This window comes from Scyliorhinus torazame, chromosome 21 (assembly GCF_047496885.1).
Source record: "Scyliorhinus torazame isolate Kashiwa2021f chromosome 21, sScyTor2.1, whole genome shotgun sequence".
NCBI lineage: Eukaryota > Metazoa > Chordata > Chondrichthyes > Carcharhiniformes > Scyliorhinidae > Scyliorhinus > Scyliorhinus torazame.
Window position 1 is genome coordinate 87778346 of NC_092727.1, and position 26415 is coordinate 87804760.

At 48.1% G+C, this 26415-nt stretch overlaps 1 protein-coding gene across 2 annotated transcripts in view; it reads right to left on the reverse strand.

Moving 5' to 3' along the window:
- LOC140398391 (leucine-rich repeat-containing protein 37A-like) overlaps window positions 1-26415 on the reverse strand; it is a 356270-nt gene that overhangs the window by 202445 nt on the left and 127410 nt on the right. For both annotated transcript variants that reach the window (XM_072487029.1, XM_072487028.1), the window contains exons 7-8: window positions 17410-17484; window positions 17197-17315 (exon numbers count right to left, since the gene is read on the reverse strand). In XM_072487029.1, the coding sequence (XP_072343130.1) occupies window positions 17197-17315; window positions 17410-17484 (194 nt within the window). The remainder of the gene's footprint in view (window positions 1-17196; window positions 17316-17409; window positions 17485-26415) is intronic.

Consider the following 26415-nt stretch of genomic DNA (forward strand, 5'->3'; position numbering starts at 1 on the left):
ATATTACTAGAGAGCTGTCGGCCCTTTACAAAACCCTTTTGATACTCAGAGACCATCCCTGGCATACAGCCCCCCCCCCCCCGCCACCCCCGTCCTTCCCGCCAACACCATGGCCAGTATTTTCAAGTCCGTATTCAACAACAAAACGGGCCTGTACGACCCACATGCCAGCTTATTCTTCCCCTTGTTCAGGATTAGTGTCAACAACGGCTGTGTCAACATAATCATGAAATTTGAGGATGCCGGTGAGAAGACCCAAGCACTCTTTCTCAATCTGTGCATATCTGGTTTCAGTGGGCGCCATTGCCCTTTGTTGCGTAGGCTACTGGTACCCAGGATGATGTGTCACACCGATGCCATTCTGATTCGCATCTGTGGATATCTTTGCCTCCCGGTCCTGGTCAAAGAATGCTAGGACTAGTGCAGTGGTGAGCTTTGCTTTCAGCTCCAGCCACTCTGTCTGGTGTGCCGCCTTCCACTCAAAGGCAGTTTACTTTTTCACCAGGTTGCGTAGGACCGTGGTGTGTGTGGCCATGTTTGGAATGAACTTGCCCAGAAAATTGTCCATACCCAAGAAGCGCAGCACCGCCTTTTTGTCCTCAGGGACCTTCATCGCCTCGATGGCCTTGATTTTGTCTGTGTCCGGGCGCACATCATGCTGTAAGATCTGGTCGCCTAGGAACTTGAGCCAAACATTTGGACCTGTTTAACTTTAGGCCATTGGCATATACACGGCGGAATACCATCTGGAGACGGGACACATGTTCTTCAGGGGTCGTCGACCATGTGATGATGTCGTCCACGTACACACAAACTGCTTCAATGCCTTCCATCATCTGCTCCACGATGCGATGGAATATCTCCGATGCCGAGATGATGTCAAATGGCATGTGAATGTAGCAGTATCTGCCAAAACGCGTGTTGAAGGTGCAGAGCCTTCTGCTGGACTCTTCCAACTGGATTTGCCAAAATCCCCGTGATGCATCCAATTTGGTGAAGAAGCGCGCGTGTGCCATCTCACTCGTGAGTTCCTCCCGCTTCGGGATGGGGTAGTGTTCCTGCTTGATATTCTTATTGAAATCCTTGGGATCAATGCAGATGCGCAGGTCCCCGAAGGCTTCTTTACGCACACCATCGAGCTGCCCCAGTCAGTCGGTTCGGTGACCTTGGATATGATGTCTTTTTGCTGAAGATCCTTGAGCTGTGCCTTCAGGCGCTCTCTCAGTGGAGCAGGGACTCATCGTGGTGCGTGGACCACTGGCTTGGCATCAGGTCGTAGCAGACTCTTGTATCGATACGGCAGTGTGCCCATCCCGTTGAACACATCTGGATACTGGGCGAGGATGTAGTCGATGCCGGCATGAAGATCCACATGGGAGGATGTTGTGGTGTAAACCCTTTGAATGAGGTTCAGCTGCTTGCAGGTGTGCGCACCTAGTAGGGATACCCTGTCCGGCTTAACAATTTCAAAGCGTAACCGTGCTTGTGTGTGTCGGTTGGATACATGCAGATGGCAGGATCCCAGTGCCGCGATGGCACTCCCATTGTAATCAAGGAGCTTGCAGGCAGCTGGAAGGACCATGGGAGGTTCACTGTGCTTTTAATGCGTCTTGAGGTCTGCCTGTGAGAGGAGGTTGGCAGAGGCACCTATGTCCAGCTTGAACTGGATTGGGCAGTGGTTGACCTTCATCACTGCTCGCCATTCATCCTCGGAATCCACAGCTAGGATGGATTGGACTTGCGATCTGTCTGGTGTGGCATATTCACACATTGTAATAATGCCCACAAGTAGGCGTTGTCCAGGCATTCATCATCTGGATCCGTTGCACGTCCAGGATCAGAATCCTGTAGGCGTTGTTGCACACTCCAGATGCGCCGTCGTCGGAATTGGGAGCGCTGGCTCCTGACTGGTGGTGCAGATCTGCACAGGGCTGCATTGTGGCCTGGCTTCCCGCAGTTTAAACAGCATCTGCCTCCTGCAGGGCAGTGTTTCTTTAAATGGGCGGTGCCACAGCTCGAACACATCATGACATCGGCGTTCTGACCCTCCGTGCGTCGTTGCACATGCGCAGTGCGGCTCTCAGACGTCTGCACCTGCGCAGTGCGGGTTTCGGCCACTTCGTTATCCTGTTCGCATCGCGCATGCGTCGGGCCGCAGCAAGAGCGCTCAAAATGGGTGCTTTCGTCAATGTTGAGGTGCTGCATCAGGGTAATGGCCTGCACACTCTCCGCCTCGTGGGAGGCTAGATCATTTTCTGCCATTTTGTACTGGGATTAGCGATTTTTAGCGTGCTCATGCACTGCGCATGTTTCAATCGCGACTGGCAGGGTCATATGCTTCATCTTCAGTAACTGCTCTCTCAGAGGATCAGAGTGAACTCCAAAAACGATTTGGTCTCTGATCATGGAGTCAGTGATATCACCGAAGTTGCAGGATTGCACTAGCAGTCTAAGGTTAGTTAAATATGAGGTGAAGGATTCGTCTTTACCTTGCAATCGCTGCTTGAATATGTAGCGCTCGAAGATTTTGTTGGTGTCCACCTCACAGTGGCTGTCAAACTTGTCCAGGATGGTCTGAAACTTTGTCTTGTCCTGGTCTTCGGCGAAGTGAAAGGAGCTGAATATTCCAAGGTGTGTTCACCCGCTGTGGTGAGAAAAAGAGCTATCTTCCGTGCATCAGGCGCACCATTGAGGTCTGATGCTTCGACGTAAACCTGAAATTTCTGCTTGAATTTCCGCCAGTTGGCACTGATATTGCCAGAGGTCCTGAGCTGGTGAGGAGCCTGAATCTTTTCTATTGTACCGGTATACATTCGCGGGTCGTCACGGATCTTGCTGAGTTGAACTAACTAGATTGAATAGACTCCTGTTATCATGTTGTGTTATGTAATTTGGAATAACACAAGCTGCCACTTGATGCAGTTTTTGAGTAAAAGATGCTCCAGACTTTGAAGTGAGTTCAATGTGTTCTCAATGACTTTCACTCTCTGCTAATCTAAATGTAATGATGTGGAGATGCCGACGTTGGACTGGGGTGAGCACAGTAAGAAGTTTTACAACACCAGGTTAAAGGCCACCAGGTTTGCTTCGATGTCACTAGCTTTCGGAGCGCTGCTCCTTCCTCAGGTGAATGAAGAGGTATGTTCCAGAAACATATATATAGACAGATTCAAAGATGCCAGACAATGCTTGGAATGCGAGCATTAGCAGGTGATTAAATCTTTACAGATCCAGAGATGGGGTAACCCCAGGTTAAAGAGGTCTGAATTGTGTCAAGCCAGGACGGTTGGTAGGATTTCGCAGGCCAGATGGTGGGGGATGAATGTAATGCAACATGAATCCCAGGTCCCGGTTGAGGCCGCACTCGTGTGCGGAACTTGGCTATAAGCTTCTGCTCGGCGATTCTACGTTGTCACGCGTCCTGAAGGCCGCCTTGGAGAACGCTTACCCGGAGATCAGAGGCTGAATGCCCTTGACTGCTGAAGTGTTCCCCGACTGGAAGGGAACATTCCTGCCTGGTGATTGTCGCACGATGTCCGTTCATTCGTTGTCGCAGCGTCTGCATGGTCTCGCCAATGTACCACGCTTCGGGACATCCTATCCTGCAGCGTATGAGGTATGGGCTGCGAGTCGCAGGAGTATGTACCGCGTACCTGGTATGTGGTGTTCTCACGTGTAATGGTGGCATCCATGCCGATGATCTGGCACGTCTTGCAGAGATTGCCGTGGCAGGGTTGTGTGGTGTCGTGGTCACTGTTCTGAAGGCTGAGTAGTTTGCTGCAAACAATGGTTTGTTTGAGGTTGCGCGGTTGTTTGAAGGCAAGTAGTGGGGATGACCTTGGCAAGATGTTCATCGCCATCGATGACATGTTGAAGGCTGTGAAGAAGATGTCGTAGTTTCTCCGCTCCGGGAAAGTACTGGACGACAAAGGGTATTCTGTCGGTTGTGTCCCATGTTTGTCTTCTGAGGAGGTTGGTGCGGTTTTTTGCTGTGGTGCGTTGGAACTGTCGATCGATGAGTCAAGCGCCATATCCCGTTCGTACGAGGGCATCTTTCAACGTCTGTAGATGTCTGTTACGCTCGTCTGAGCAGATCCTGTGTATACGGAGAGCTTGTCCATAGGGGATGGCTTCTTTAATGTGTTTAGGGTGGAAGCTGGAGAAGTGGAGCATCGTGAGGTTATCCATGGGTTTGCGGTAAAGCGAAGTGCTCAGGTGACCGTCCTAGATGGAGACGAGTGTGTACAAGAATGCAACTGATTTTGGAGAGTAGTCCATGATGAGTCTGATGGTTGGATGGAACTTATTGATGTCATCGTGTAGTCGTTTCAGTGATTCTTCGCCGTGGGTCCAAAGGAAAAAAATGTAATCGATGTATCTGGTGTATAACGTCGGTTGGAGGTCCTGTGCGGTGAGTAGGTCTTATTCAAACTTGTGCATGAAGATGTTGGCGTATTGGGGTGCAAATTTGGTCCACATGGCTGTTCCGTGTGTCTGGATGAAGAACTTGTTGTCGAAGGTGAAGACGTTGTGATCCAGAATGAAGCGGATGAGTTGCAGAATTGCGTCTGGAGATTGGCAGTTGTCGGTGTTGAGTACTGAGGCTGTTGCAGCAATGCCGTCGTCATGGGGGATGCTGGTATAGAGTGCCGAGACGTCCATTGTGACGAGGAATGTTCCTAGTTCAACTGGTCCATGGGTGCTGAGTTTCTGTAGGAAGTCCGCCGTGTCGCGACATAAGCTGGGCGTACCTTGTATGATGGGTTTCAAGGTGCCCTCGATGTAGCCAGAGAGGCTCTCACACAGGGTCCCATTGCCTGAAACGATAGGACGGCCTGGTGTGCTGGCCTTGTGTATTTTCGGTAGGCAGTAGAGATCTCCAATGCGGGGCGTACATGGGATGAGAGCACGTAGGGTGCTCTGAAGATCTGGATCCAAGGTCTTGATCAGTCTGTTAAATTGGCGTATGTGTTCCTTGTTCGGATCTGCGGGTAACTGTCTGTTGTGTTCTTGGTTGTTCAGTTGTCGGTATACTTCTTTGCAGTAGTCCGTTCTGTTCAGTATGACAGTGGCCCCTCCTTTGTCTGCTGGTTTGATGACGATGCTGCGGTTGGTCTTGAGAGCACGGATGGCATTGCGTTGTGCTTGGGTGACGTTCGGGGCTGTCTTGTGAATGCGACTGATGAATCTGGCATTGACGCGACTCCTGACGGCTTGAGCATACATGTCGAGTCTAGGGCAGCAGCCTTCCGGAGGGGTCCAATTCAACTCTTTCCTCTTCGGTTGCCGCACCGCAGATCTCTCGGTCTGCTGTTCTGGTTCATTGATAGTATGCTTGGGTTCTCTGTTGGCCTCTTGGGGTCGGTGGAAGAATTCCCGGAGCCTCATTCGCCTGATGAATTCCTCCGTGTCTGCCGCAAGACTGATGGGGTCCATTTTGGTGGTGGTGCAGAAATTGAGCCCTCTGCTGAGGACTTCGATTTCGTCTGGTTGAAGGGTGTCGTCTGACAAGTTGACAATAGCGTGCCCTGTATTGTTTCTACTGTGGTACCGGGGGTGGCTTGGTTGCTGCTGGTGGTGATGCTGAGTTTCTCAAGCTTCATGTTCTTAGTATGCATATAGGTGGCATTGTATTGTTGTCTCATCTGTTTGGCAGTGTTCCGCAGCTGGTCTGCTGCGTCCTGAGCGCAAGTTGAGAATATGGCCTCTATCTTGTTTTCCAGGTTGCGTCGTCTGCTGTAGAGCTGGGGTACGGGGTGGTTGAGGAGTGTGAGAGAGGTGCGACGGCAGAGTCTCTCAGCGTAGTCTGTGTTGTAGGTCGACTTGAGTGGGTTTGTGATCTGTAGCCCTTTTGGGATCTTGTCTGCTTTCTTGCATCTTTGTAGAAACTTAATGTCAGTGTCTATTTGCGCGATCTTCCTGGAGATCCTCTCCACTTTGAGCCAGCAGTTTGCGGTGTCGATGGTAGCCATGATGTGGAGATGCCGGCGTTGGACTGGGGTGAGCACAGTAAGATGTTTTACAACACCAGGTTAAAGTCAAACAGGTTTGTTTCGATGTCTAAATGTAGTAACTCAGTCTAACTGAACCAGCCTTGCTCTAAGCCACTGGGGTGTGATGCTGAGGACACAGCCTGTCTGTCTCACTCTGTAGATGTTGGTCTGTGGAAAGAGGTGGCGTGTGAGTTCCTCATCCCTTTTCTTGTGAGATACAACCCCTGAGTGTCCTGACTGTTCATTGGTCGTGTCCTATTCTATGTGTTCATTAGCTGTATGTTTGCATATCATGACACTCGCTACCTCCCTTTTTGAATAGTGGGCTTACATTAGCTACCCTCCAATCTGTAGGAACCATTCCAGAGTCCAAAGACTCCGATGAATCTACTTTTTCCAGGGCCACTTCCTTAAGTACTCTGGGATGAAGATTATCAGTCCCTGGAGAGTTATCCACCTTGAATCCCAATAATTTCCCCAAAAGCATTTATGCATTAATACCAATTTCCCTCAGTTCCTCACTGAAACTTGTGTTTCTCAGAACTTGCGGTACATTCCTCATGTCTTCCTTTGTGAAGCCAGAAGCAAAGTACAAAGTACCTAGAACCTGCTGCCAATGAGGGTGGTGGAAGCAGAAACAATCAATGAACGTAAGATAATAGAAAGCCTACAGTGCAGAAGGAGGCCATTCGATCTATCAAGTCTGCACTGACCCTCCACACTGAAGCCAATCCCCCACCCTATCCTTGTAACCCCATCTGGGGGCAGTTTAGCATATCCAATCCACATAATCTGCACATCTTTGGAATGCGGGACAAAACCGGAGTACCTGGAGGAAACCCACGCAGGCACGGGAAGAATGAACAAACTCCACACAGGCAGCCGGCTGGGGTGGGATTCGAACCTGGTTCCCTGGTGCTGTAAGGCAGCATGCTAACCACTATGCCACCCAGAAGTGAACGGAGACTTGAAAGAGTTAAACTTGCAGGGCTATGGTAATTGGAAGGGTGGAGTGGGGGTGACTGGATTGCTTTGCAGGGAGCCGTCATCGACTTGATGGGTTGAATGGCCCCTTCTGTTCTGTAAATGATTCTATGGCCCAATAACAGAGTGTTTCATGCAGACTGCATGCTGTAATCATCATGAGCAGGCAGCAAAATGTTTACTTGCATCAGAGGAAATAGGTGCAGATTAATCATGCATGCGATCCTCACTCCTATTCTTAGGGGATATCTAATTTTGCCCCAGGATAACCTGCTCCAATACACTTGCTTGGTGTAAGGCCTCTTGTGCCTTGCCATGCTTTGACCTCCCCTCCATATAGCTTCAGATCTCCTGATTCCGAGTTACTTGTTAGCCACTGCCCAATGGCAGAATGGGCAGCACACACAATTGGCAGAACAATTTTGCACACAAGCCCCTGTGTACAAAGTATCCTGCAGCTCAAAAAGACTGACTCCCCACAAGTTTTGAATTCAGCTAGTGCAGGCGGCATAGCCAAAAACAAGCTTAAAACTCCACAGGAAAACAAAGCTTATTAAAAGAGTCCAATCTGAATGCACACGAGGATCCCTATAAATGCATTGCTGCCACCCAGGGATTTTACAATGAAGTAACGAAGCATCCCGGATGTTCAATGTGCCAGACGGGTTGACCAGTGCCAGACTGTAATTTGCATATATTTATCAGATCCACACTGCTTTCGGACAGCCACCTGGACAACTCAAATCTGCCTGAGGCAATGTGATGTGTAGTACACTTCAGGTGTGACATATCATGGCATAACAACGAGTGGTGTAATGTTGATAAAACAGAATCAAATTCGATCACAACCATCAATCTCCTCCATGCCTAAAATAGACATTGGGCTTCAGGGGCCTTCAGGGGCTAGGCCCGCCCCGGAGTGGTTGGCGCCCTGCCGGCTGGCGGGATAGGGGCTTGGCGCCATGCCAACCGACGCCGAAGGGCCTCCGCTGGCCGGTGGGAGTCAGCGCGTATGCGGGAGCGTCAGCGCATGCTGGCATCATCCCCGTGCATGCGCGGGAGGGTTCGTCTCTGCATCGGCCATCGCGGAGGACCACAGCGGCCAATGTTGAGGAATAGAGTGTCCCCACGGCACAGGCCCGCCCGCGGATCGGTGGGTCCCGATCGCGGGCCAGTCCACCGTGGGGGCACCTCCCGGGGCCAGATCCCCCCGCGACCCCCCAGGAACCACGGAGCTCGCCCACGCCACCAGGCCCCGCCGATAAGGGACCTACTCTAATTTACGCCGGCGGGACCAGCTACAAGCGGGCGGGACTTCGGCCCATCGCGGGCCAGAGAATTCAGGCGGCCCGGCGCTCATTGAGTCGCGCCCATTCTCCGAGGCGGGTGACGCGACTCACGCCGGGCCGGTTTTTGGGGGACGGAAGAATTAGGAGAACGGCGGGGGTGGGATTCACGCCGACCCCTGGCGATTCTCCCACCCGGCGGGGGGTCGGAGAATCGTACCCCTGATATTTCCAACCTCTAAACTCTGGACCACCCAATCTCCCTCCCACCAATCCCAATCTCAGGGCCTTCCAATTTCCATCCATGCTGTACAATTCTGACCTCCAGACCTATCATACAAGCCTTTTTTAGTCATTTATTGATCCTTCAGGAGAAATTAATGATCTTATTCAGGTATGTAGCTTTTTTTAATAGGCATGTTTAAAGCACAAGTGGCTAGCACTGTGGCTTCACAGCGCCAGGGTCCCAGGTTCGATTCCCCGCTGGGTCACTGTCTGTGTGGAGTCTGCACGTTCTCCCCGTGTCTGCGTGGGTTTCCTTCGGGTGCTCCTGTTTCCTCTCACAGTCCAAAGATGTGCAGGTTAGGTGGATTGGCCATGCTAAATTGCCCTCAGTGTGCAAAAAGGTTAGGAGAGGCTATTGGGTTACGGGGATAAGGTGGAAGTGAGAGCTTAAGTGGGTCGGTGCAGACTCGATGGGCCGAATAGCCTCCTTCTGCACTATATGTTCTGTGCTTCACACAAGCTTTAAGAATCAGTTATATCAGTTTTTTGATTCACCATATGTACTGGCAAAAGAATCATGCCTGTCCTCAAATTCTATCTCCTATTCATCTTAAATGTTATTATGAAAGCTTCTACAGAATTTAAAATTTCAATAACAAACTTGACTAATATGTGGTAAAATGTCGAAACATGGACTGGAATTCTCTGGACACTGGGACTCTCTTTTCCCGCTGGCAGCAAAACCCTGCCCACGAATTTCTCAGCGGCGTGGGGTGGCTTCAATGGGAAATCCCATTGGCAAGCGACGGGAAAAGAGAATCCAACCACCAGTGAACAGCGTGCCGCCTAGAAACTTGCAGCTTGGGGTCCGGAGAATCCTGCCCGTGCTATTTTGTGGGGACTGGCTGAAATTGTATTTTAAAGCACTGGGATTTGAGCTTTAATCTGGCTAATTTTTGAATTAGACGCCTATCCTATTTACTTACATTTTCTGGTGATCTAAAGTTGAAGGCAGAAAATGACTGTAATTCAGCATTTGTGTTTGCTTGATTCATTAATGTGCATGCTTTTATTAAAATGACCAAATACAGTGCCACTGCTGATTGATGATCAATGAGGCAGGAAGCTACTCAAACCCTTAAACATGTGAAAGACTGACAAAGAATGAAAGTCAGTGGAAACCGATTAATGCTGAATTCTGGTGTAATCCACAGACTTCCTGATATATGGTGGGGAAGAAGAATCTATAAATACAGGCATCAACATGGATTAGAAAAACACAATATTTATTCACCTATCCTAAGGGTCTCCCCCGGCCCAGGCCCATACTTGGACCAGGGTATTTGTGTCCCACGGTCCCCGAGGTTAAATGTTGGTCCACTCCCTCATCTGGGGAGATCATACTCAGGTGAGGCCACGCGGAATCTGATGGTGCAGATCCTGTGGCCTTGGGTCAGGTTATAACACCCTCCCCCCCCCCCCCCCCCCCCCACCCTCCCGCCCCACCCAAGTCCAACAGATCATCCATCTCGGCAGCTGGAGGGGGGAAATCCTTCACCCCCTTCGCTCGGGGCTGCTTGGCCCCGGAGGGGTGTAACGGACAGGAGAGCAGTGTTTTTGGGCCAAACACCTGAGTGGTTCGACCCAGCTGGGTCAGCGGGGGCCACCAGATCTGTTGGCTGAGTGTCCATGTCAGACTCGGGGTCCGATGACTCAGCCTCCTGCATTTCCAGGTCAAGAGGGGTGTCCTCCTCATCAGCTGTCAATGGCGGCTTTGCCGGAGGCAGAGTTACCACTGGTCCAGGGAGCTCCATGTGGCTGGGCATGGCCGTGGAGGTGGTCCACGTGCTTCTTCGACTCCTTTTCTTATAATGTACCGAGTACGAGACTGGTCGTAATTGATTCATCACTGTCCCCAAGATCTATAATGTGCAGTCGGCGAAGTTCTCAGACCATGTCGCCCATGGAAAATTCCCTGACGGGCCTGGGTCGCCTTGTGTCAGAGTGCTCCTGCCGGTCGCGGACTTTTTTCCCAATATCGGGTAGGACAAGGTACAACCTCGTGTGCAGCCGATGGCCCATTTGCAGCTCCAAGGATGCTATTCTGATAGTGGCATACAGTGTGGCGCGGTCGTCGAATAAGAATAGGACTGTTTCTGCCTCCCTAACTTAAAAGTCTGTACTGCCCATTTGGCCAACCCATTGGCGGACGGGTGATAAGGTGCGGTTCTTATGTGGGGTGCCGTTCATTTTCAGGAAATCCCCGCATTCCGCACCAGTGAAGGCCATGCCATTATCTGACACGAAAACCTCAGGAAGTCCGTGGGTACTGAACGTTTGGCGGAATTCTGGCTCCAGACGTCGTCGTGAACATGCAGTGGACGTACATCCACTTTGAGTGGGCATCTACGATGAGTAAAAACATTGCTCCTTGGAACGGTCCCACAAAATCCACGTGGTGGCTGGTCCACAGTCTGCTCGGCGATTGCCAAGAGTGAGTGGGGATGCAGGAGGGAGCTTCCGATGGCCCTGACATTGCGTACATTGTCTTGCTAAAGTCTGGGTGTTTGTGTCTATCCCGGACGACCACACATAACCCTGGGTCAACATCTTCATTGTTGAGACTCCTGGGTGTCCGTTGTGTGGGTCTTGTAGAATGGTCCCTTGGCCTCTTTCGGGCACGACCACACGGGAACCTCACAGCAGGATATCATCCACTACTTTTGTGGTGAATGCCCTCAGGTCATTTAGGAGCACGTGATGTTGAGCCACGTATAGCACTATGGGGCAGATCCTGGCCAACAGTGGGTCTAACTGTGTCCACATCTTCACCTTAGACGGCGTGACTGGCAATGAGTACATGAAATGTAAGCCATAATGTGGAGATGCCGACGTTGGACTGGGGTGAGCACAGTAAGAAGTCTTACAACACCAGGTTAAAGTCCAACAGGTTTTTTTCGAATCACTAGCTTTCGGATCACTGCTCCTTCCTCAGGTGAAGGAGCTCCTTCCTCACCTAAGGAAGGCGCAGTGCTTCGAAAGCTAGTGATTTGAAACAAACCTGTTGGACTTTAACCTGGTGTTGTAAGACTTCTTACCATGAAATGTAATGTTTCAATTCCTTCATCCGAGATGGTGGGTAGCCGGTGTGCTGGTGGGCAATGGGAATCAACTGAGGGAATCTGCATGCGGTATTTTCGTTTCCAGTCGGTGTTCCATGACATACTTGTAAGCCATCAGCAACACTGAATGCAGGCGGATGCCACGGGAGGGATTGCCCTGTTCTCCTTAAACAAACCTAGGAGGGGCTTGTGAACTCTAAAAAACAGAAATGTGTGCCCATATACGTATTGGTGGAAATGGTTTACCACGAGAACCACCGCCTAGCCTTCCTTTTATATTTGCGCAATAGTTCAGCTCTGCCGCAGCCAAGGCGCGGGAAGCAAATGCGATGGGCCATTCCTTCCTGTCATCCATCCGATGTGCTGTGCCAGGACAGCCCCGATGATGATGACTTAAGGCGAAGCATCGCAGGTTACAATCGGGGTTTTGACTGGTCGAAATGTTAACAGATCCAAGGACAAAAGCCTCCACTTTACCTCATCGAACGCCGTCTGCTGTGGCTGGCCCCAAACCCTCTGCTGGCCCTTTCTCAGTAAGTGGTGCAACTGAGCCAAAATGGTTGCCAAATTGAAGATAAACTTTGCAGAATAGTTTATCAGTCCCAAGAAAGAACGGAGCTACTTCGAATCCTTCGACATGGGGGCCTGTCTGATTGCCCGCACCTTATCGGCGTCAGGGTGTAAACCATTTCGGTCCACTCTGTAGCCACCTCTTTGGCATAGAAAACACACTTCTCGCTGTGCAGCCAGACGCCTACCGAAGCGATGTAGCACGTCTTCCAGGTTCTTCATATGGCCTTGTTCGGACGATCAACACGTCATTGATATAAACCGTGATGTGCGGCAACCCTTGGAGTACATTTTCCATCACCCTTTGAAATATGTCACAAGCAGCGGACACTCCGAAAGGCAACCTGGCATACTCGTAAAGACCATGGTGCGTATTGGCAGTGACGTATCTCCACGAGGCTGGATCCAGGACTAACTGCAAATAAGAAAGGCTCATATCAAAATTGGTAAAAGTATACCATCCACTGAGCCTCCACTGAGCCGGCATACAGGTCCTGGGCACCGGGGGTAATAGTCCAAACGAGATGCAAGTTTCACCATCATTTTGTAGTCTCCGCATAGTCGGACGGAGCCATCAGGCTTCAGTACAGGCACTATCGATGCGGCCCAATCTGCGAACTGCACTGGGCGGATTATCCTCAATTTCTCCAAACAGTCCTAATCTGCATCTACCTTTGGCTTTCAGGCGTAGGGAACAGGGCAGGATTGAAAATATCGCAGTTGGGCCTCAGGGTCCACAAAGATCTTGGCGGAGGCCCTCCGGATGGTTCCCAACCTGTCTCTAAAAGCACCCAGGAAACTCGCCAGTTCTGTGTTTGGGCCATTGGGGTACATGGGGCACACCTTCTACCAATCCAGTCGGAGTTACTTGCTGCCAATCCCGCCGCAACAAGCTGGGAAATGATCCACGTGCTATCACCAATGGTAGGTTTGCACCTGCGGCGTAGTGGTACAATGGAGGTGTTGGTTGCCAACGCGACATCGTCGACGAAATGGGCCCATCCCCGGGGATGGTCACCGTCAGCATAGCAGTAGGTGGGCGGGCTTTCCCACTGGCGTCTCTCTCTTCGGTTCCACCGAGCACTGTTATGCCCGTCTTGCTCGGTGGATCCCTGTGGTGTGGGGGAGTGCCAGTGCCTCTCTTCGGGACCCTGCTAATGCTGGTCTGAGGGCGGAGGGGAGTGTCCCCAGTGGCAGGAGTCCGGAATGTCTGGCCGGGGGGGGCGTGCTTTCTGCATCCAGCTGGATGCCTAGGCTCAGGACGGCCATCCCGCGCAACTTCTGTACACCTCATTCCGCAGGTTCCTGGAACAAAACGATGTTGGTTGCCTTCTGCAAGCCCAGTGAGCGTTCTTGGGTTGCCGTATTTCGGATGCTGCAAAGAAGTCGGTCCTGGAGTGATTCAGACAAAGTTGGGCTGAACTCGCAAAACTCTGTGAGTTTCCTTAAGCAGGACAGAAATTCGGCCACCAACTCTCCCTGGTGTTGGGTGGCCATGTGGAATCGAAAGCAGTGCATGATGAGAGGCGGCTTGGGATCAAAGTAGTTGGCCACCAATCAGACCAACTCTGCAAATGGACCAGTGTCGGGAGAATCTGCGTAGGTTAAACTCCGCAGACCGTGAGGAGGAGCACTGTTTGTCTTTCAATAGCGTTAAGTCGAAGAAAATAACCCATTCATTCAATATACCAAGTCCAGTCGCCCATCTTGGTGTCAAACGCCTTCAGCTTCCCAATCAGTGGCATATCTGTAGACTGGTGTAGGGCCTCCTGAGGCGTGGTTGAAGTGGCCAGGTCCAGGAGATATGGTGTCTCCTGCAGCTCCACTTCACCCACATCACAATGTGTAAAGTCTCAGGCAAGCAACCACAAGAAAATGATGACAGATTAGAAAAACACAATTTTTATTCACCTACAAAATACACTCCTAATCCCCAAAGGGTCTTCCGCCCCCAGCCCACACTCAGACCATGGTATTTATGTCCCTTAGGTTAAGGATGTAGCTCTGCCCCCTCATCTGGGGTGATCACACTCAAGTGATGCCACAGGGAACCTAATGGTGTAGACCCCATGGCCTTGAGTGGGGTTATAACAAAATGTAGATTGTGAAATTCAACACAAGGCTTTGCAACACTGAAAAGGAGACTCCCGACTAGATTTGGATTCAACCTCGTCCATGCCTGAGATGGGATGACCCTCAGGTTAAATCACTACCAGTCAGCTCTCCCTCTCAAAAGGGAAAGCAGCTTTTAGTAGTCTGGGACCATGTCAACTTTACTTAGTTCAAAGAGAGAAATCACTCATTCAAGCCCCTTCATTCAACATCATTTTGTACACTGAGGCATCCTGGGGTTTCCTAGAAATCCTAATAATATTCTGCAAGCAGGGCCCAGAAGGCCATTTTTGAACTTGTACCAAACCCTGGAGAAATTGCTTTATAAATTCCGGGGTACAGAAAAAGGTTACTTGGAATCTTTGGACACACTGGTCTTTGTGTCCCTTCCACTCTCCCCCACCAACACTTGTACCACACCAAAATCCCATTAGTTCCATGAGATGGGCAACACAGTAACCCAATACCGACATGGGTATCCATCTATAATATGCAAATTATTCCGTCAGTAAAAACTGGGCTAGGGGTATGGCAAGGACAGAAGAGTACACAAAATTCACATCATTGTCTTCAAATTTCCAGGCTCCTACACTTTGCAAGTATCAATTAACATTCCCTTCAAAAATTTTCAAGTCAATAACATTCAGATGCCTGGAAAAATTGCATGCATTTTCTTAGGATTTAAGTTACGATTCCAAAATAGCTTTGTTATAGTCAAATATTAAAAATTTCAAAGAAATGCTTCTTCCGCTCTAGATAGCATCCCCCAATGACATAAGGGTTGCTGATCTGCAGCTGCTTCTTCTTCTTAGGCAGTCCTTTGGAGTCAAGGATGATTTGCCTCCACACTAAAAATGAGTTCTCAGGTGACTAAACAGTACCTGACCTACAGTCATGACCTACAGTCTTTGTCATAGGTTGAGCAGACAGTGGTTGGAGGAGGGGCTGGATAAGGTGCCCATGTTGCCATGTTCCCCTTTCGTTATCAGAGCCTGGATTTAGTTTTCTCTCGGCAATGAAACTCGAGGTATTGAGCTCCTTTCTGGATACGTTTCTTCCACTTTGGGTGATTTGGGGGTCAGAGATTTCCAGCTATCAACTTTGAGGGTGTCCTTGAAGTGTTTCCTCTGCCCTCTTGGGGCTCATTAGATGTGTCGAAGCTCAAAGTAGAGCACTTGCTTCAGCTGTCTCATGCCAGGCATGCGGACGATGTGGCCCATTGAGCATGGTCAATGCTTCGATGTTGGGATGTTGGCCTGAGCGAAAACATTTGACTTTGATGCACCTATGCTGCCAATGGATTCACAGGAACTTGCGGAGACAGTGCTGGTGGTACTTCTCCAGGAATTTGAGGTGCCTGCGGTAAGAGACAATGTCTCTGAGCCATATTGGAGGGTGGTATCACCATTGCTCTGTAGACCATGAGCATGGTACCAGGTCTGAGGCCTGGCCTTCAAACACTCTCTTCCTCAGGAAACTGAAGACTGCTATGGTTCACTGAAAGTGGTGTTGAACCTCGTTGATGATGTCTACCCTTTGACAGTAGGTACCTAACGCACGGGAAGTGGTCACGTTGTTCAAGGCCTTGCCATGGATTTTGATAATCGGCTCGGCAGTGATTGTGGGTGGGGGCAGGTTGGTTGAGGATCTTTGTCTTACGTGTGTTTACTGCAAGGCCCATGCTCTCTATGCCTCAGTGAAGCTTATGCCATGATTTTACTACAGAGATAAGAGCATGTTTACCTCAGCTTTAATGGGAATTGAACCCTCCATTGTTGGCATAATGCTGAACCACACAGTAACCATCTAGTCAACTTAAAAAATGTGGCAAATATGGAAATAGTGGCAATGTAATGCCAGGTGTGAGTTTTAAAAACCTGATATTAGCACAAGGAGGTAAGGATATGGCAAGTAAAAAAAAATATATATTTTTGAAGCACTTGGAAACTATTAGAGCAGGAGGCTGCAATACATTTAGATTTGAAAACAAGGAAGGAATTAGTAAGGGAAGAATATATGAGTAAAGATCAAATGAACACTGACCATATTGCATCAATAAAATCCAGAAAGATAAAGGTGTTTGTGAGAGAGAAAACTAGAACCCAGAAAAGGATCACGTATCCAATTACAATCTACTTGTTCATTCTGTCCGGGAAGAATTAGACGAACATTCTCATGGTTAAGCAATATGTAGACTGTGGACATACGTGGACTTCATTAAGTTAAGTGCTTCTGAGTAGAAAAGATGAACAAAAGGTTTTAAAGAAGAACCTGAGCTTGTGAAGCCAATAGAGATGCAAGAGTTCAATTTATGGACAGTAGGGATGGTGAGTCCTAGAATATTGTTAGATTTAACACAAGGAGGATAGAAGGAATGGAAGGAAAGAGAATATTTTTATGATCTCACTGAAGAGAATGCCAAGATGCAGTGATTCGTCCTTGCACTGCAAGAATGAGGGAGATTAATAGCACACAAAGTGCAATTAGAAGGGAGTTGAAGGGTAGATCAGATCAGATGATAAACTCGGATGATAAACAGGTCATACACCTAAAGCTGAATGGGAGTGAAACAGAACCCTTTGGAACACTGAGTTAATTAAAAAGAGTTACATTTGGGTTATTATTTAGGTTCAAAATTATTTATATTTAATAATTTTTGCTTTTCTGATGTGTAAACAAAATAGGCTTTTCTGACAGTTTCAGTTAATGGATCAATGAGCTGGCAGGAAACAAAGCTTTCACTGTGTTCAGACAGCTGAAGAAGTTTATCTTTCCGTTTTTAACATACTGACTGCAATAGTAACCAATGTTCACTGGATGGCATGATTGCATTACAATTCAAATGGTGCTTGCACATAAACATTTTACATCTGTAATTCATGTATGTATGCAGATATGACCTACCACATGAACTGTCATTATCAGAACATGGATCTGTACACTGTATCTTCACAGTATTGAAGAGAATTTCAACAGTTCGCGCAACATAGCAAAGGCAGCATCTCACTGCATCAGGCACGTCACTGTAAAAGTAATGAAGTAACACAAGGTAGTAATCAAGTAATAAGCAAAATAATGTGAATAAAGTACCTCTGTATAGAATTGAAAAACACTCACAGCTGTACAATGTTTGGAACTGCCATAAAAGCTGGGTACATCATTTGAACAGAGAGCTTTGTTCCACGTAAGTCTCTGAAAATGAAGTTGGTTAAGCAGAAATGACTGTTAAGAACACAATGACAGAATAAAAATATTTTTCTTTAGATTCCTTGCACATAATTAATTTTGTATCTGAGATTGAGCCCATTCAATACCACTCTAAAGTTAGCTACATAAAAATCTTAAGGGTTGGTCAGCCAACTGAATAAATGCCTCCCCTCTAATCAGTAACTCTCCTGAAAACACAGCAAAGGCGGTGAAGTGTTGGTTTAGACCCTGTCTATTAATTCAACAGAACAGCATGACACTATACCAATGCCACATTGACATTTGACAATCAAACTATGTTTTGTATAAAGAATTGCTGTAAAATGAAAATAGATGTAAAAATGAATGTCCTTCTTCAACTTTATTGTATTAGGATTACAAATAGTTACACCAGTTCAGATATGAATAATCATTTTGAAAATATTTCATCTCTACTATCTATTAGCTTGCAACCTAGAAACCAATTACAATAATTATCTTAAACAAAAACAAATCACCAGTCATCTAGAAAAAAATAAGCATTCCTTCCTTGGTAACTTGGCTGCACCAGTTATGAACAAACTATAAGCTCTTATTAACAGAATAACTCTTTATAGGGTGGTGAAGGTTCAGTGCTTCCAATCATGACTCCAGGATCTAACTGAGAAAAAGCCTGTGCTCTGCTCAGGTGATCCCATGCGCTGGTTACCGATTGGACGGACAGGTCACATGACCCTTCAGAAGATTGCCTCTTATGGGGCTAGCTACTACATCCCTCTGCCTCTAAGTTCCTTACTATACAGAATGATAGTTAACTTATACAGTTCCCCATAATTTGCAACAATGAACATTTGTAATCAGTATATCAAAAAACTCAGTCTCTCTGGTTCTGCTTCGTCTTAGAGCGGCGTAACTCCACCGGCTGAGATACATCTGTTGGGGTACTTTCTGTAGAAACTGTCACACCAGGTGTCTCTTCTGGTACTGATGCTTCAAACTCCTGTTTCAATCGGAATAATACTATCGCCTGTCACAGGCTGATCGGATATTTCACTTCCCGGGCAGCCAACAACACTTCCAACTGGCAACAACGAATAAGATTGTAACATTAGCTCTTGGGATGACTCTCGTCCACGCAGATGGTCCACATGTTTCCTCAAAATTTTGTCTTGTATACTCACTTTGTAAGATAACGGTCCTGTGCTGGCCACAACTCCTGCAACCCAGCTTGGGCCACTCCTGAAATTTCTCACATAAACTGGGTCATCTATTTTGAACATTCTTGCATCTTTAGTCGAATCATGATTCCTTTTTTGGTTGTACTGTCTTGCCTCTATCCTCCCTGCTAAATGTAGGAATACCAGGCTTAGCCTAGCCCTTAAATGTTGAACCATCAATACTTCGGCTGGAGGTATACCTTGGGTTGAATACGGGGTGGTTCTGTATGCTAAAAGGAACCAAGCTGTTTTTGTTTCCAAAGATGTAGCTGATTGTTAATTTAAGGTGGCCTTGAAAGTCTGGATTGCGCTCAGCCAGTTCATTAGATGAGGGATGATACGGTACAGTCGCAATGTGTTCTATCCCATTGAAAGACATGAAACTTTGAAATAGGGTGCTTCCCGTCACTATTGCTTGCGGTACTGGGGAAGGGTACGCTCTGGCAGTGGAAGGTGACACCCCGGTCAGTGTTCAAATATGTATTCATAGGCTGATAAGATCAATGCCCAGTGCGGAACAATGGCTGATACTTGCTGCTTTTGTTTAACCTCATCGCTAGATGTCGTAATTTGGATGCACCATTTATGAACAAACTCTAAACGTTTATTAACACAACTAATTACAGGGTGATGCAGATTCAGTGTTTCCAGTCATGCCTTGACGATCTGAGCAAATGTCCGTGCTCTGCTTAGGTGATCACATGACCCTTCAGAAGCTTGCCCACTTAAAAGGGGCTAGCTACTACACCATCACAATCCTAAAGCTCTCGCTATATACCAATTTTTTAAAAACTAGTTATTCGTCACATTGCTAGTTGTAAAATTATGATGTGCAAAAAAATGCTTTTTTCTACGGCAAACATTATGTCACGGTACTTCTTTTTCCTAAGTGAAGATCAATCTGTTGAGAATACTTCTGGATCTTGAAGTGGCTTACATAGAAACAACTGCTGCCATGCAGCAGCTGTTGTGTAGTATAACTGAACAGAGCACCAAATCATAACATTTATTGCATTGCCATTTCTGATTCTCCCAGTAATATTGTTACAAATGCCGTACTTTTATCAGCTATATCTCCAGTTTGGCTGTGGGCAAGCTCAACTTTGCTACTTATAATTTATTCAAGGTAAATGATTGACGATCCCGTCTTCCCCAGAGTGTCCTGCACTGCTGAGCAGCATTGGTCAACATTTACAGCCGAGCCTCACGAATGAGGGTTGCCAAATTTGGTTGGACGTATTCCTGAAGGTTTGACCGTTTAGCATTTGGCTGCAGTTTGAAAATATTATTGCACCGTTTATGTAAACGCTGGGACATTTGAGTATCACTGTTTATGCAGAAAAGGTATTTTTCCCAAAAGATTCAAGTTAACTTAGAGTAAAAGTAGATTGTCATGTAGTCTGGCTATTCTTTGTGGCAATCTTATCTACTATAAAAGCAAGGGCCAGAATTTTCCGGTCGCTTGCTGGCGGTGGGATTCTCTGGTCCCGCCAGTAGCGCATCTATGCCCGCAGGTTTCCCGGCACCGTGGAGTAGCTCCAATGGGAATCCCCATTGACAGCGGCAGGAAAAGACAGTCTCGCCAGCGAACGGCATGCCACCTCCCACTGCTGAGAAATACGTGGCTGGGAGAACGGAGAATCCTGGCCAAAAATTGCAAAGCACAGCCACATTTTTAGGTGTGTTCTTTTGGAAAGCTAAAAGTTACATCAGTCTAAGTCACTTTGCAAAACTGAGAACATATGTGTGGTACATTACGTTTTATGGCATTATATTTTAGCCAAAGTAAACTTTTTTGTCCAGTTTTATCGTCTATGCATTTTAATTCAGTTATATACATGTTAATCTTTGTACAGTTATTGGAATACAAAGATGTCACATTAGCTGAAACATATTACAAATGTTTGAGTTAAATAAAAAATCTTGCTGATGATGCCAAACTTTATCAAAATGTAGCGGTTACATTGCATGTACAAACGTCACAGACTGCTGAAGGCTGCAGAAGTACTTGAAAAACTGGGAACAATGCTGGGATTGCCAGTGAGGCTGCCATGCAGTGCCAAGAAAACAAAGATCCACAGAAGACAATGAAGGGCCTTGCACACAGGATATTGCATTAACATTTCAGAGCAGCAGTGAGTGATGAAGCTGTACTTCAACACTTATGATTATATTATATTATATTATAATATTATATTATTCTTATTTATTACATATTATATTATATTATTATATATTATGTTATTATATTATATTATATTATAATCACTGGGCTTTGTGATCTGCTTGGAGCAAGAACTGGAACCAAACAGCAGAGCAAACACAACTGCCTGTGTCTCGGAAGGGTATCTCTCAGCTTTTGTACCACAAGCTCATTCCATGCTGTCACTGTTGTCATCAGCAATGTCAATCAGTTTGCTGTTCACATGGTCATCAAGCAAGTGACAGATGCCTGCTTCACAAGAGTACACACATCCTCTTCCCATGCAGACTGTTGGTCAAGAGAAAGTTCTTGGGCTGGATTCTCCATAGCCCGATGCCAAAATAGGCATTGGGTGGAGAATAGATTCCGATGCCGGAATCGGGGCAGGTGCCGGTTTGACGCCGGTTGGCGATGCTCCGCCCCCTCCAAATCAGCACCATCGGGACACACGCCACGCGCAGTCGCAATGCTGTTTGCGCATCATCTGCCGGCCCACCCGCGATGCTCCGCCCCCGATGGGCCGAGTTCCCGATGGCGCAGGCCACGTGTGGTCCCAGTGGTCGGGAATCCGGCGTACCGGCTGCAGACTGTATCCAGCGCTGCCACACTTGTCCGGGATCCGTGCCGCTGGCCGTGGGGCTTTTGCCTGGGCTGGGGTGACTGGTGGATGGTGGCCAGGGGGTGGGCTGTGTTGTCGGGGTGGGCGGGTTCTGGTTTGAGCATGGCTGGCGCCATGTTTTTCAGTGCGACCCGTGCAGGCCATCAGCCCTGCGCATGTGCGGCCCGGGACCCGACCATTTTCTGCGCGATCCGCAGGTGGTTCACGCGGCGTCAGTGCTAGCCGCTCACCGGTACCGGAATCGATTTGGGGTTCACGCTGATTTTGCTGTCGTAAACCATCCGCGGATTCTATGTTGGCGCTTGCACTTAGCCTTTGGAACGGAGAAATCCTCCCCTTAGGTTTTCCCATTTTGCTGGATTTCCTCAGGTGCAAGACCTCGTTAACATTGCCCTGTGTTCTGCCCATTCATCATAAAGTAGCAATGTATTATAACAAGGATTCCACTCCTTGAATGTTTAGCTGGTCTGTGACCACATGAAGCAAAATATGCATGGCTGTGCCCAATATTTTGGCAGCAGCCATGTTGCCTTCATGCCTCCCAGTTCTTCTTCCCCCTGTCCTTCACCACATCAGTGGGCATCAGGCTGGTTCTTTGCGCACAGGGATATCTGGTCCAGACCTAAGTCAGTGACTCCTGTCTGTAACTTGGACACAGCTGAGGAGCAACGATGCAGCAACAGTCACACAATACAAACCATAGATTTCCTCTCGGACCTCCATAGAGGTCCTGGTGTGCAGTCTGAAATAATGAAGTCCTGCAATAAAAACTCAAAAGTATCCAGATTTGTAGTGGCATGATTTCTTCTACACAGTGGTTATATTTGGAGAGGCTGAGCCTTAAAGAGCTGCTGCAGGAGGAGGTTGAAGAGGGAGACAAGGGACGTTCTTTTTTTTTAAATTTAGAGTACCCAATTATTTTTTCCCAATTAAGGAGTCATTTAGTGTGGCCAATCCACCTAACCTGCACATCTTTGGGTTGTGGGGGTGAAACCCACGTAGACACAGGGAGAATGTGCAAACTCCACACCGAAGTGACCGCCCGGATCGAACCCGGGTCTCTGCGCCATAGGCAGTAGTGTTAACCACTGTGCCACCGTGCAGTCCGACAAGGGACATTTGTGACAACCAAGAATGGCAGCGGTGCCAGCCAGCAGGGCTGTTAAGCAACAAACATTTAGATTCTCCTGAGAAAACCACCAGTCAATATTTACTTTGTGACTGGCTTCTATTGATTTTAGTGCTCCTACAAAGTTTGTCTCTTGTTGACAAAGTCTTGGATATCAGAGACTGCTGATAATTCAATCAGGGCACTCAAGATGGCAGTGGTGGGTGACTGTAAACACTTTTGAACCTTGAGGGCGCACCTGCAGTTTGTCCTGTCTGTCTCTGCATTGGTCATGTATTCTGAGCCAGCTGTCTGTGTGCGACCAAAATAAGTTTTGGGTTAGACAATAGGAAAGATGGCAGGGAAGTAAGAAATCATAGGCATGCCTTCATCCTGAGAAAGGTTGGCAATAGCATCTGCCATGGAGTCAATGTAACTGCTATGGGGTTACATCTCCACACTGCCTCTGCTTTTCATTCTAACATAATGAAGGAATTTAGTGATGTTCTGGATTCACAGTTTCAAGCTCTCCGTCATCATATGAAAGGGTTGGATGCTAAATCCCACAGCCTGAAAGACAGCACTGTGAAGCAATCAGAACTATCACCAGAGGTTCTATCATTGTGGGTCCAACTGAAATATTCATAGAGAAGACGACTCATCCCCTGGTTAGCTGCACGGTCTCAATGCTCTGCAATGCACATAAGCTGGAGTTGGTCTGCTCAATGCTATTGTGTGCAAGCTCTCTGGCAGCAGCACAGTTAAAAGGTAATTGGCGGTATTTTTCATTCCTGAGACTAAGTGCTGATGCTGGGGCAGGATTTGTGGAATTTCACGACAGCAAAACTGGCACTGCACCTGGACCGATTCAACGATTGTCAAGGGCCTAGCACTGGCACCACGTAGAACAAAATCAGTTCCAATGAAAAACGGTGCCGGATTCATAATTGACACTCAGGAGGCTGACAAGCTGCAGTTGCATACACCCACTTCATTCTCAACACACATAATCCAAGGCAAAAAGATGGAACTGGTTGTGCTGGAGCAAGCCTATCCTGCTGATGGGTCGGCTTGGGCCAGAGGGCACCCATGGGGGTGCCTGGAGGGGCACCCATATGACCCATGGCCCTAAGTTCACAGTGGGTGGTCAGCGGCGTGTACTTCTGCATGGCTGCCTTTCAGGATGCGGCAGTGGTGTTCCATGCCCATCCACCCTGACCCCACAGCCCTACTTCCCCTGGCCCTGGCAGAAGCCCCCCTGCCAGCGGCACAATTGTCAGCACACTAAGGCGATGCTGAACACATTTCGTACCCCCTCTCTCCCCTTCAGTAGCCATGGCGCCTGTTTCATGATTTTTAAAAGCACAAGTGAACATCACTGTCTGGAATTCGGCCCATTGGGGGCGGGGAATCGCGGATACCCCGGAGAATACTGGGGCAGGCCCGCTAATATGCCAATGGTGTTTACTGTACGTGTGTTCTGGAATGCATGGACGCCACTGTCGAGGCGACGTAGAATTGTGATTTGGTGTGAAATCGGCACCTGCTGCAATTTTGGCATCGGAACCAATTCTCCACCCAATCACGTTTCCCGATTCCGCCGGGGCGGGGACGGAGAATCCCACCCAATATGTTTCAGCTTTGAATGCACTCTGCAGCAGGGCTGGGTGCAAACCCTCCCTCTCACTAGCTTCCAGGACTATCCCATCCACCTTCAGTTTCTATGCACGAGAGTTTAATGAGTGTGCCATCGTAAACCTCCTAACCTATCCTTTAAAGTCTGTGCACTGTTCGTGTTTGAGCTGGTGCTTTCAAAGGTAAGGTCAAGTGAAGAAATGTTATCATTACTGATGCTTTCTGTTAGTACCTCATCCTCTGGCATTCTGCATTTTGTTGACCTGAGAGGGAAGAGGGACAAGAATTAGGCGTGAAGGGTAAATGAAAACAGAAGAGTGATGCTGCCAGACCTGCTGAGATTTTCCAGCATTTTCTCTTTCGTTTCAGATTCCAGCATCCACATTAATTTGCTTTTATCAAGTGCTTATTGGAAGCAGCCATCTTTGTAATACTTCGTATGGAAAAATGAAATTTCATTGAAAAGGGACAAAATGAAAGATAGTCAAAAAGTCTACAGGTTGAGTTCTCCAACTTCAGAACTGGCAATGTTGCTGGCGTGACCATTCCCAGGCAAGCTCCAAGTCAAGGACCGGAATCGATGCTTTGCCTCTTCCCATCCCCAACTTCTCTCAAGTGCTATTTACCAGCTTTGCCTGCAAAAAATAAAGTACTGTGTTAGTGGTGCCGTCAGATAATTTTTAGATGCGCATGCCAAAAACTAAATCGTAGTTCTGATTTGCGACGGATGGTAGAAATGTGACGGCACAATTTAACCAAATGGGAATGATGTCCCATAGTGAGCGTGTTTCCCGGCCCTCGCTGTGCCAAGGAATGCAACACTATCTAATATTACTCTGGTTAGATACGGGGCCTAAGCGGGGAACGTGCGGCCGAAGCAACACTTAGTCCCGTTTCCTGCACTAATGAACCCCGCTCATTGAAACTCCTCAGTGCAGGGAGAGAGTGGGACACAATTTTTAAATAGCGTCCCAAACTCTCCTCACACTGACTGGACCCCAGAACCACTCCCAAGCCCCAACTAAATGTAAGGAGCTCCCGAGGAGCTACCCCTCACTTACGCAGGGCACCTCCCTGCCCAATCACCAAGGCACAGAAAATACCAGGTGTGCACCTGTGCAGTGCCAGCCTGGCATCCCCCTGCCAGTTGGCAGTGCCACCCAGGCATCTTGGCAGTGCCAGGTTGGCACCCAGGTGACACTGCCAGGGTGCTAGTCTGTCAATGCCAGGGTGCCCACATGGCACCAGCACTGCTGGTGCAGTGCCAGGATACCACCCTGCCCAGTGAGCATACACCTGGGGGCCTCCAATGCCCTGGGAGATGCCCACGAGTGCCATTCTGTCTAGTCACAGTTTGTGGAGACCAGTACTGAAAGCACTCGCCCGAGGTCTCCTAGGCGAAGGGGATAGATCCCAATGCCTTGGTTACCTCAGGGCACTGCATATCACTGAATATCACTGCATAGTGAGACTAGCTATCTCGCTCTCATATGCAATTTGTCAAAAAGTGATCCTGCGCACGATGGCCGGACTTCACATTGCAACGTCTCACGAGATTGCGTGAGATCTCGTGAGGTGTGGTGAGCTGGGTAGATCACTGGAGAGGGGTCTCCCGTCATTTACCATCCACATTACGCTGATTCGGACGCAGCATGACCGGCAGATTGCTCCCTGAGGATGTGTAGGCAGTCACAGAGGAGTAATAGTACACAGTGTGGCATTAGGAGCAGATGACGTTGGAGCGAAGTGTGTTGCAGTGATTGGAGGGGAATGTTGCTACTAGAAAGAGAGAAAAGAGTGAGTGAGTGCTGGGACTTTACATAGTCAGGGTAATGTAAATAACGACATGAGATCAGAGTTAAGAATCGTGCCTTAGCAAACATTGCCAGGTCATTAATTATCTTTCTACATTCGAGCCAGGTGCCAATGGGAATTACACACTCTGCTAACGGTGCCCAAGACTGCTAAGCAGCTTGGTGGGTAACATCCTGTGATTTGGTCGGATGAGCGCAGTTTATCCTCCTGCCGTGATCCCCCACCGGAATCTCTATTAATCTTCGGAAAAGCAAGGTGTCCTTTAAGCATGAGCAACTTCCTCCAGGGTGCCTGCAGTCAAAATGTGTCTCCCCTTTAAGAGCTGCAGGCTTTTGTGAGT